Source organism: Helicoverpa armigera, chromosome 7 (assembly GCF_030705265.1).
Source record: "Helicoverpa armigera isolate CAAS_96S chromosome 7, ASM3070526v1, whole genome shotgun sequence".
In the NCBI taxonomy this organism is placed as follows: domain Eukaryota; kingdom Metazoa; phylum Arthropoda; class Insecta; order Lepidoptera; family Noctuidae; genus Helicoverpa; species Helicoverpa armigera.
The window spans coordinates 774,955-787,718 of NC_087126.1; the positions used below are offsets into that span (position 1 = coordinate 774,955).

Here is a 12,764-nt window from a genome sequence, read left to right on the forward strand (position 1 = left end):
AGCCTTTCTGGCTTGATTTCTCGAACTCACTGTCATATGAGGGTTTCTTACAAAACCTTTCGAATTTCCTAGTAAAAGATCCGTATTTCCTTGAATAATATTTCGTATATCTGAGGAACTGAATCTGTATCGAATTCAGATGAAAAAATTATTCTTGGTTATTGATGTACGTGAAGGAATATTAAGCTGTTCTTGGAGAAAGTTCTCAGAATATGTTTGGATTTGAACGTTTCCATACAATACAAGATAACTAACACTAAATTATGAAAATGCACTGTTATTCCTTGACCATATTTAAATATCTTCAGCATGGATGTTAACTGAGTTCTCTATCCGTATACGTCATATTGTTAAATGTTTGCAATAAGTTAGCGTCCGTTTTGTACGCCGGATTGTGGGCTTGCGCGGTTTTGAGCTGAGAAGCAGATTTTGGAATAGTAAGTTTGAATTTAATAAGTGGTATTTAAAGGATCTATAAATAGGACATTATATTTTTAAGCATCTATATTACAGAGTGCGGTATTTTGATATTTGTTCAAACCATAAAATAATGTGTTTTGATTTTCATTAAAACAAATAGTGGTTACGTTGATTGTTATTGACTCTCACACAAAATAGCTTCGTACGTAGGGTTCTTCTTACACATTTTGAATGCTTAAATTCTCTATACATTTACTTTTTACACTCTAAATAGAGAATTATTGTTTTCTGTAGAGGTATATGTACAACCTTCGCATATCAAGAACGTCAAATCTCAAAAATATGGACAGTACAAATGCAAGATTCCTTAAAAGTCATTATCCGAAATTATTTCATCCCAGTTACATTTTCTCTCCAAATTCCTCTATCTAGAATTATAACCAAAGTGAAAACTAACAAGACAAACAGTAAACTTAGATTATCACAACACAGGAAAACTAATATCCAAAACAATTTGAACGTAACTGTACCAAATGGTAAGTGTTTACTGGGAAATGTAAGAGCTGTCATTATCTGCTGCTAGAGGGAGATGGAGCTATATGAGTCGTATAAGTGCATCTCTCTCTAGAGCTATTGGGGCATATTATGAGTGTATTATGTTTTAACTGCGTGAATGGTATGTAATGTAGCAGAGTTTCAACAAGATGCTATTTGTGTTCAAATAGTGAGTGCTTTGTTTGATGTATGTTTGTGTTAATAGGTAAATACTGTACAATTTATTTTAATTATCTTATCCTGATTACAATACTATGGGAACCTCATATTTATTTTTCAAGCCAAATCAATAATAAAAGTGAAAATGACCTTGGTCGTACAATTATGTCCATCTTGAGGATTCACTGTCACGTAATGATTTTTAGTAAGGAAAAATCTGCACTAAAAGCTATAGTCTTTTAGTTAAGTTCTCCCGTTGCTCATATATGAAACTGACTAATAGATATTAAGATAACATGAGGTATAAAACAAGCGAGAAACAAAATAACTTCACTTTATGAAACCACACGAAGAAAATGCAACAAATAAACAAACATTATTACAGAGCGGTAAACATTCTTTAGTAGAAAAACACTCCGCGGTTACGTATGAATTAATTTTCTTTCTTTGCATTTTTCATACATGCATTTTCTCACCATTGTTATTAGTATCTACTTCTTATTTTTTACTAGATTTTTTTTAGGAAAAGGAAAACAGCGGTTAAGCAATACTTAGCTACTAAAATGATAGGATGTAATACTTTGTTTTTACGTAATTCTGCGTTCAACAGGGTTATGTTTGCAGTCATAGGGAACTCCGAATATTATAGTCTCATTAAACGGGGAACAGGTATAAATCCTACGCAAAGTGATTTCGTGGGCGTTCAATTATTTTGCACAGAGGTGGATATGAAAATTATATGGCATTATTACTTTAATAACTTTTGTCACTTTTGTAGCCATATCAAAATGGTAACAAAACAAATACTACAAGTACATACAGGTAGAAGTTGATTTACAGATGCACAAAAAATATCATTTAAATTTAAATTCTACGTGTCCCTACCTCCATTGAAGTGTTAAGCTTTAAAAAATAAACTCAATTTATCGACGTGCTTTAATTGGCCGAAACGCCATTTCATCATAATTTATGACAATAACAATTTATTGAGGCATTCAGTTTCAGGTTCACTTTATGGGTAAAAGGATATATAAATAGCTGAATCGATATCTGTAGGTAAATGGTTTTGTGGGGCATTTTTGAAACTTGTTTATAATCTCTACTAATATAATAAAGGGGCAACTTTATTGTGTCTGTTTATTTGTACCGTAAAGGTTTTGAAACTACTGAACTGATTTTTAAAAATCTATCGGAAAAAAATCCCTGTGACGCGGAGGAAACACCTACGTAAAGCATAATAATTATTTATAATTACATAACTTAGTAAAACTATTCACGAGACACACACAAACTTACACCTCAAACAGTACAAAACGTTTAATAACATAACAACATAGAAGGTTTAACTCAATAACCCTAACGCAATTCAATTTGGCTTCAAACCGAGTTGTGAGATCAAACGCGTCAGGTAAGGTCCCGTGGTACGTGACCAAGCCTTTTCTGATTCACTATTTATATCTATGTGATCTAGTGTAATAAGAAGGGAAATTGGTGAGTGAAACGTGCTTGGGAAGTTAGGGGTAGGTATTTTTTTTAAGGGTAGTTTTGTGATTTGTGGAGGAAGTTCAGGGGTTTTTGTCACATGTGAATGGGCGTTATGTTATGTTTTTTTTTTTACCGTGTGGTGTCGAAAGTTATTCATTACTTAATATTAAGTGGCAATCCCCTATGATTAAGAAAAAAAATTACCAGTCCAGAATTTATAGACAGCAGTCTGTTTTCACCTTCAGCTGTATCGTCGCTTTCAGGAACATCTGTCAAATACCCTTAAAAACTCGCACCTTCCTAACAGAGTACCTAACCATAAAAATAACTAAAAAAGAATAGTCCCAAATTGCCAGTCAGGATCCCAATCATTCAAATAAAACTTTATTCTATGTATTTTAGCTACAGAATATTAAGACAAGCTCCTCCCTCCTAGGTAAATTTCCACAATTTCTTCGCCTATATACCCTATATAACGGTCGTTGACCTTACAGATTTTTCTAGAAAAACAGGCTAGATGACACGCATGTCCGTCCCGCTGGACACATAGAATAGAATGTGGACCTAACTCTCTGCGTATAAATATTTTATCTGTCTCTAGAGGGCCTTGTAGCGACACAATATAGGACTTTTCTTTTGTAATGTGAAGATATGTTTCGGATAGGGAAAGTGTCATATAACATACATTTACCGTCTTCGTATTTGCTGTTGCGATTTATTACTTGTGTTTACAATCTCATAGGTAGATCTAAGGTTGTTGAGATTTCTCATGAGTTCACGAGCCTAAGTTTAAAATCCTGTTTTTATAACAGTAATCAGTAGCTTCCGCCAATAGAGGTCTCATTTTTAATTATTTTCATTTTTAGCTATTAACATACAATGAAGCTGTATTTTGCCAACAATGTTTATTTTGATTCTTAATGTGACGCATTATGAAGCTAAAATATGAGAAGGGTCATATTAAGTAGGAAAATATTGACCTTAATTTGCTGTTATTTGGCTAAATGAGAGCGTTAATTTATGGATATAATTAATTTTTAAAGGTTTTTATTATTTCGAGATACCGCATTCTTAAAATTTTTCTTTTAGTCTTCTAAAAACTATATTTATGTCTATCTTCATTTAAGATAAATTTAACCTTTATTGGAAACAGTGGAAGTTTCCTACTGAATGTCTGACTTCAATAAATACGCTACTTCAATGGTACATACCATCATAATTATTTATTTACAAATAACTTTTTACAATAACTTAATAATAAATATATATACAACATACAACTAACTTATTACCTAACATATACACTTACTATAAATAAAAATATTTAAAAAATTGCATCAAAAAACTCCTCATCGCTGCCCACCGGGAGTGTACCCAAGAGGCTGGCAGCATTGCCACGTTGTATGGCAATGCTTACTTTTTGGCCAAAATAAAAACCAGCCCTTGGGTCACCTGAAGTGTCAGCAAGTCGCTTAGCGATATCCTTATATAGGAGATGAGCACTTGGACCCCACGGCCCGAGGGTTTCAACCCCAAACGGCTCAAAGGTATAGTTACCCACCAGGGTACTATATTTGCGCCGTTTGAGGTCCTCTGCAGCCGCAGCAGCGGAACCAGCACATCGCGCCGAGCTAGGAAGGTGAGATGGTGCAAGAGTATCGACACAGGTCGCGTCCCATACTAAAGACCTACCCATCTTCCACGGGAACAACGACATACCGTCTGGTCTCTTGCCATCGTCGCGTACCAGACCACTGGGTTCTAATATGGCTGGAACGCCGACGGCAACAAGAGCGCGACGGATTATGTCATTGATATTCGCATGCCGTGCAAAACGGCCGGCGCTGCGGCTACATGACAAGCCGTGGTGTCCAAGGCTGCTGACAGCTTCACCGCATGGGCAGCGGTGAGGAGAGCAGCTACTTCAATTAATCGTCAAGTCGCGCCCTTGACCTTGACCTCGCTCGATTGCCCTTAACGATACAATTCATGTATATCTCCTACACGAAGTATATGAAGACACTAAGAGGGGAAGGAAGTTCCCACACTAGCTATTCATGCGACTTTGTCTAAATGTCATATTTTTTTAAATACAAAACATACTATATACTAAAATAGGTATAAGTTAAGGCCGTGAAAACATGTTGCTATTGGAAGCAAAGTCTTCTTGGAAGTTTAATCATTGGATGGTTAGTGTTATAGTCAAATATTTCAATTTTTTACTGTGTTCCGTAAATTCATCCGCAAAACAACACCGAAAAATTCTGTAACTCATTAAAAATATTCCTTTACATCAGCCCAAAATAAAGCAAGCCCGGCTGTAATCCCTTAATGAAGCCTTCTAAATTTTAAATTAATTTCGTTGAAAGAATAATATGGAAATTAATTGTTTTGTCCGGGTCCACTTGACCTGTGACCTTGACCTTGAACAATGCGAGGTAAGCTGCGGTTACGCAACGTCACGAGTTTCGATATGTAATTACGTTTTCGTGATCGGAAACATACGGGGTGTAGACTGGGAACGACATTAGATGAATGTAAATAAATAATTATTATTCCCTTGAAAATAAATAATTTCTAATTATAATAAAATTTTACCTGTATGAATCCTTTTCTTTACATATGCACTAATTAAGTTAACCAGTATTATTATTGACCCAAGTTTTTGTTCGTAAAATCTTGACCTACCTCTGTTTAGCCGACAAAAATCTGCCTCCATCTGAAGTCTTACAATAGAATTCACAATAATCAATTCTATAAAAACTATCATAATTTACAAAACACTCCCATTTCACAAATAGCTATAATACAGATACTTTGGTTAGTTTATTTAACATTCAGGACAGTCTCGTCGATTTGTTTCCATCGCGTGGACACCTGACACTACAGCTCGCAGTATTAACGTTTCACTATAAATATCGTCTTGGGGAATAACGCAAGTTTTCTTTGTATTTTCTAGTCTAGAAATATTTCTCGCTATGACTACAAAATGTGATATTATTTTTAAGTTCTCGCCTGGTATTTTTGTCTACGCTTCTTGGTAAAGTTTTACATATTTCATTCATGAAAGTGATGACTTTTTTGAATAAAATATGCGTAGTACCTACAGAGTTTTCTTGAAACTATAGCACTAAGAAAACAGCACTTTATACGTCCAAAGGATTTATTGAATAGAGGGACTTTTCTGAACAGCAAATTAACAAATTATCTGTTATCTAGCATCTAGTAATCAGTTGTCTTCTTCTTCTTCTTAACGTTTATCCCGTCTTGTGACGGGGTCCATTTTCCGTATCTTCTTCTTCCAATAATCAGTTGTAATCTGCCAAAATTATCATTTTTTCCACTTCTTATGTCAACTCCGTTGAAAAAAGAAGAAGGGAAACTCTTCATCTATACTTCAAATTGCGAACTTACTTTCCACATTCAAATGACCAAAGACCCGTACAAAAGTTAAGTATATTGATATTACCCACTCAAACGTCCACGGGTCCATTTGGTACATACGAGCGTATATTTTCACAAAACGGGACGACTTTGGACCAACTTGTACCTTATTGCGCCCACGTATGTCCCTTTATTATTAGTGAAATGTCCCAAGCATTCAAGTCACAGGCTTAATGTAAAATTACCCAGAAATAAGGCCCAGTCACCTGAATAATATCGAACCTTTATCTCCTAATTGAAAGTATCGAAATTCAATCTTGGTGGCACGTAATAAAGTAGTTTTTTGTCTATCGGGTTCGGTTTTTAATCCTGAACTGAAAAGTTTTCTGTAGTAATAGTTAAAGTTCCGAGTGACCGACGTTTGTATGTGAATAGTTGGGATTACAATGAATGTGTGAAACGAGGGACGTTTTTATAGACTTTGTAAGAATGTCCCGAATACTAATAGTTTAGTTGTCAATTCTATTTTATGAGCATTTTATTTCAAAAGGCTTGTCTATGTGTGAATTTTATCTGAATGGTGCAATATTTACTTCTGCTTGTTAAGTAGGTACTTACCAAGGGGTATACGCTTGCTCAGGTAACTGAGTTGTGGAGGTCAGACAGGCAGTTGCTCTGACTATGAAGCATTGGTATTCAGCTCTATCCTGTAAGACTGGAAGCCAACCCCAACATTGTTGGCAAAAGGAGCGACAGAAGATTAAACAATACCAAATGTTTAGCACTTACTTTAACAAGTACTAAGCTAAAACAAAATTATAGTACTTCAATGCCGCCGTTTCTTTTCACGTAAACACTTCGTGATTAACTTGCTAATCGGATAAAAACTAAAATAGTTTGTTTGCGTGTTCACAATAAAGTGCCTAATTGGGCGTTTAATGTGATTATAAGTATTAAGTTATTGTTTAATACTAATATTTTGCTGGACGTGCTTGGGAATTGCGTGATTAATTTGTTTTCTATTAGTTTAGCTTTATGTTGGCTCTTTCAGTACTGTTTATTACACAATATCCTTAAATCAAAAAGAAATTATACCTATATAAATTAGTAATACTTGGGTGTGCGGTTTCTTACCATATCTGAGTCTCATATAAGTGTAAATATGTGTAGGTAAGTAAAAAGAGCCAGAATGATACAAAATTCATAGGGATAAAGCAAAATACTACCAAAGTGCTTTGGTAAAGATCCGAACAAATCAAAAACAATAAACGGGTACCTACTCGTTGACCACCTTCTAAATTCTAGGGCATCAAGATTAAACCCCAAAATCCTATTCACCTACTTACCTTATTTAAGTCCAAGGTTACACAGATTAAAACTTGAAACGTTCTCAAGTAAACAAATCGTGAGTACCTTACCTACTAATATTTCCCGTTGACATGAAACTTGAACGGTTTACATTGAAATTCGGCTCACAGCCGGTTCTACGTGTTCGTTCTCATGATTTATGACGTCATTATTATTACGTGATTGTGTCACACGTATATTGTACCTTACTACGTTTCTCCTGTTATATTGAGTAGGTTTTCTCCACCACACGCGAACGTTGCTTTTGGGAGATGTCTAAGGCTCATGTTCAGAGACAACTTAAACATCAGTTATCATTAAAAAACTGTTTACTACCTATGTATATGTAGGAACTCTTGTATGTCCAATAAGGTGCTTTTTGAAGTTATCTAATTAAGACCATTCCATTCTTTTTCTTGAATAGAAAAAGGACAGTCAATCTATAATTTTTTACCATGATCATATTATGTACAGTGAAATACACGTGTGCCGTACTGTTTAGAGATATACACATAATTGAACTGTTTAGAGATATACACATAATTGAAAAAATATGTGAAAAAATATTTTGGATTTCAATGGTGTAATTAAAAGTAGTATGTATTTAATATCTACAGGACAATCATAACTGCAAAAATAAAAATCCTTTTCATCTGTTTATACCATTACCACTATCCATATTACCATATTCATATCTCTAGGGCTGTCAAAGTGCAACACAAGGTTAGTCAATCAATTTAGCTGTAGGCAAGGTTCGTTAGGCACCAGTGTGCAGCTAGCGGATTACTTGAATATGTTAACTTATAGTGTTACACATGTATATCAATCGGTAAATAATACAAGGACTTTATCTAAATCCAGCCCTTTACTCATAACACTTCATCATATCAGACAATTGCCGTCCACTCCTGAAAGGAGATATCCCTCGATGAGCTACCAACCATCCTGGTCTTGGGCAGCCCGCATGCATCCACTGAACGCTACCTTTTTAGTTATGCTATGGGCAAGAAATAGGATTTTATTTGTGCCTAGAGAAGTCTCAAAGTTTTTTTGACTAAAATAGCTCGCAAAAAACTAGTATTAACCTGTATTAACCTATGAATTATAATATATCTATTTTAACCAGTTTCAACTGCGTACTAAACGAAAAATCAATAGTCATTGTGATGCTTTCACGATAATCTTAACAATGTGTCATAAATAGTGATAAAGTAATCGCATATTAAATCTTTAAAAAGTTGCCGGTATCTTTATATCAATAAATATGTATAATTTCCTCAGAAAACCCAATAAGATTACATGTGTATTACCTATTTTATTTCATAATGTTAAGCAATAACTGAATTTCCAGTTTGCAGAAGTAGAAATTAAAATTCTGGTAGAAACTGGTAAGTAGGTGTAACTTTAAAAAATAATTATAAGGGATTTAATCGAAAGACTTACAGATTTATATAATACACATAACAGGGTTAATGGTTATAACCCTACCCCCTATATATTCTATTAATTTTGTAGGCACTACTATCTAACAATATTAAGACGAGATTTTCACAATGTGCAGTCTATCAATTCGTAGATTTATTTTTGTTTCCGAGTTGGTCAGCTTGCTCGAAGGTATCGGGTAGTGTATAACCAAGAGTCTCTGGTGTGAAGAAGATCAGGATTCCAGACACCAAAGCAAAGGATGCAAATAGCACGAACGGCAGTTCTTCGAACCATTCTGATCCCTGCAATTTAAAATACATCATAAAAAAACCTTTTAAAAGTGAAAAAATTAAGATAAAAAATCTTGCAGAAGTTTTAAGACAGAAATATCGTATTGATGAGTATTAGAGTCGCTACCCTGGAAAAAGGTAGGTCCAAAGATAGATCCTTGCGGTATCCCATATATATTTGCGACTCAACACTGTGAAGAGACCGTAAAGTATTTCTAAAAACATATTTTTAATTATACCTAAGGCATTTTTTGCTATCATACGTGTAAGGCATTCCTAGGTCATTTTAGTTATTTTGATTAGAATGTGTTCAAGACATCAAATGCTTTATAAAGGTCACTTACGAATGCGGGTGTTAGCGGTGCAACCATGGAACCAATCCTTCCCATCATGGAAGAATAAGCGAACAAGCTGTGTCGGTGTTTCGTAGGATATAATTCTGCTGTATATACATACACTGCCGTTGCCACCATAGCTATAGAACATTTCGCAATTAGGTACACGGTCAGTGATACTGCGTACAAATCTGCAAAAGACATTAAGATTAATATGTGCAACTAAACATCAAACAGTAAAAAATGTGTTACTTGATACTGACCCGTAGGAATAAAAATGTAAGCAGTCTGACAAGCAGCACACAGCCAAAATGACCCCGTCAATACCGGTTTTCTTCCAATCCTATCCAACAGAAAATATGAGATCCAAAAGCCAGGAATCTCAACTGCCGCTACAGCAACATAGTTCAAGTATCTATTGCCAGACATGTTCACGGCATTCAGCGAAAGACCATAGTATATGAATGTGGTTGTGATCCACCAAATTGGTGAAATAAGGCAACGTAGCAATATTGGTTTGTGTCGGAAGACTTGCATGATAAGCCATGGTTCACCACCACGTTTTTCTGCCTCTAAAGCACTGATTCTCAACTTCTCTTGTGCTGTATGACGTAAACCTTCTAATGACTTCTCAGATAATGTTTTGCCGTTGACCTGAGCTACCTTTCGAAGCAGTGCTTCGGACTCATCGAAGCGCCCTTTGCTCATATACCAGCGTACAGACTCGCTGATGAGCCAGTAGTAGAAGATGGTGAGGAACTGTGGGATGTATAATACAAGGGTGAGGTTCCTCCAATTTGGCACGGCCCAGGCCAGTAGACCTGTTATTACTTGACCCACTGCGAAGCAGGTATTCAATGCCGCACCAGCTGCTACACGAAACTTTGGACCAACCAGCTCCATCACTGTGTCAATTATAAAGAATATTAAAGTATGCATATCAATGAATTTCTGATGAGAAGAGTTATATATTTTTTTTATTAAGAAGTCACATCTCAATACCAAACAAAACAAAGTACATATCTTATCAAAGATTAAAGTTTATGACTACTGCAACGTATTATTGATAAATAGTTTACTATATGTTTATAAAATATTTTTGAGCACGTGCAAAGATAATTTTTATAAAACTTTACCTTTAACCTCTGGTACAAAATCCAACGACATATGGTTATCAACTAATTAATTAGTGTTCTCAAATAATAATAGGCATGAAATGTATTATTATTTTATAAATATCTACTTGATAAAGATATGTAATCTGAACACTGAATAAAAACTCTAAGGTTTCTGATACTCACTCAAAATATAAACACAAGAGAACCCGCCAGATCCAAAGGTGGCTTCAAAGAACTCTGACAGCATAAATCCAATGTAAGTATCAGCCCAGTACCTCGTGACACCAATCCAAGCTGTGTTAAAGGCACTGATGGTGAGAGCAACCCTTCGCCCCCAACGGTCTGATATGAAGCCAATGATGGGCAGAGCAGTCAATGTGCCAAAGATTCGGATTGTACCAATCAAGGATCTTCGCCATTCATCACAGGCAAGGTCAAACTGAGAAAATCAAACGCATCACATACATTGACCAAAGCGAGAACTGTTCACAAAATCACAATTGTGTTGGTCTTTTATGTACAAATAGTTGAGATTCTAACAGACGAATACTGAATACTACAAAATTTTAATTAGCTCAAGCATCATTTTACCTCTGTTATATTTACGAAATATAATTGGCGCAAAAGTAAGACAATTATCAAGATTTGTTTGATATACTTAGGTATTTAAGGGTCTCAGGACTCACATCATACACGACTGAATGTGTGTTTTGATACACATAACTGTCACATGGTTGCTGCACATTGCGGTCAAAAAGATTACTGGGGCAGGTGTTACTTTCAACTAATCTGCTGGCTACGGTAAAGGCTGCTGACGTATTGCCAAAACGCTGGCAGTTGTCAAAAGAGCCTGAACTAGACCCTGATGGTACTGCATTTGGTAGCCAGTACGGAGAAAATTCCGTTGGCTCAGTTTCACACTCTGGAATCAGACATCTGAAATAGATAAAATACCTAGAATATCCAGATTATTTTTTCATGGGAAGTCATCAAATAATGATGAGCATTTATTCCCTCATTCATGGACCAAGACCAAGGTTACTCTTTCGAACAATCCCGAAATCCCGGTGGGACTTGACCCTAGTGGAATTAATGACCCTGGGATTAAGATTAATTCAAAACCTCTTACCTAGTACTTATTCTTGCAGTTGTAAAAATATATTCCACGGCACTGAACGAAATAAAGATCACTAATAACACAGCCAATAGGAAACTTTTCAACTGATACTTCCCAAACTGACCAATCTCTTTTATCAGTATATCATCTAGTTCCACTTTAGACTTTTGATCTGGTTTAGTTGTTTCAATATCTACTTCTTTTTTCTGATCTTTTTGAGGATCTTCCATCTTAATGTTTCTTGGAACACAGCAAGTACTCGTATGTTTACCTCCAGCATACTAAATATTACTATCTTATCTAATTAATAAATATTTACTGTCTTTTTATGTCTTTTTATTACACTTAGATTAAGAATTTATTCTTCACTAGCTTTTCACCGCTGTTCCTCGCGTGTGTTGAGAGAGCTGCTTACTGCACCTGGTTTAAAATAGCTTTTGTCTTTTCTCAAGCTTTACATTATCAGACAGACAGATTCAGTCTAGCATTTATAATAATATAACTCATCGGATTAGATATAACCGAGGTGATTGCTATAATTCTGTTCCTTACGTGTCTAATTTTACTAAAAGAAAATCAAGTGTCCAAGACCAAGAATATTTCTTTTTGCATTTCGTAAGTTGGTTGTATTTTTGGAAGAAAGATTTTTATTTAATTCATTACAGATAAAAAGAAACTCTAATAACTACTGCTGTTAACGCCATCACCTATTAGGTATTAGATATATCGGATTAAGTGTCTTATTGTTATACTGTATTATAATATTTATGATGATAAGTATTTGCACTAATCATTGTCACGCGTTGTATTAATGTTATTTTAGGATAAAAGTCTATTTAGGTAATCTAAAATTAGGAGCTGTTAAAAAACCATTACATCACTTTGTCCATTTCACCATCACAACTGATAGTCTAAATTCCATTGCTGCTATCATTTGCTATGACTGCAATTTTGAAAATGTTTCAAATATGATTTTAATTATATTGCTTATAAAAAAAAAAAAAACTAAATATTATAAAGAGACCACTATTTTAAAGCCAAGGCACATTTTGATTCAAGTACATCACAATTCTAAAGTAGGGAGGACGCTATTCAAATTACGGTTATAAAATATCGAGTGCAGTATTAT

General features: G+C 34.9%; 1 protein-coding gene across 1 annotated transcript; it reads right to left on the bottom strand.

Moving 5' to 3' along the window:
* Positions 1-8,064: 8,064 nt before the first annotated feature.
* LOC126056070 (organic cation transporter protein-like) lies at positions 8,065-11,977 on the bottom strand. The gene is made up of 6 exons (XM_064035534.1): positions 11,648-11,977; positions 11,205-11,454; positions 10,702-10,957; positions 9,664-10,305; positions 9,410-9,591; positions 8,065-9,077 (listed from the first exon to the last, which is right to left on the bottom strand). Exons 1-6 carry the CDS (start codon positions 11,863-11,865, stop codon positions 8,916-8,918), a joined length of 1,710 nt encoding a protein of 569 aa, XP_063891604.1. The 5' UTR covers positions 11,866-11,977; the 3' UTR covers positions 8,065-8,915.
* Positions 11,978-12,764: the final 787 nt, after the last annotated feature.

Coding starts and splice junctions, on each gene's coding strand:
- LOC126056070 (XM_064035534.1), bottom strand. CDS start 11,865: ATGGAAGATCCTCAAAAAGATCAGAAAAAAGAAGTAGATATTGAAACA. Junction 10,958..11,204: donor CACATTCAGTCGTGTATGAT/GTGAGTCCTGAG, acceptor TGATTTTCTCAG/TTTGACCTTGCCTGTGATGA. Junction 10,306..10,701: donor CTCTTGTGTTTATATTTTGA/GTGAGTATCAGA, acceptor TAATTGACACAG/TGATGGAGCTGGTTGGTCCA.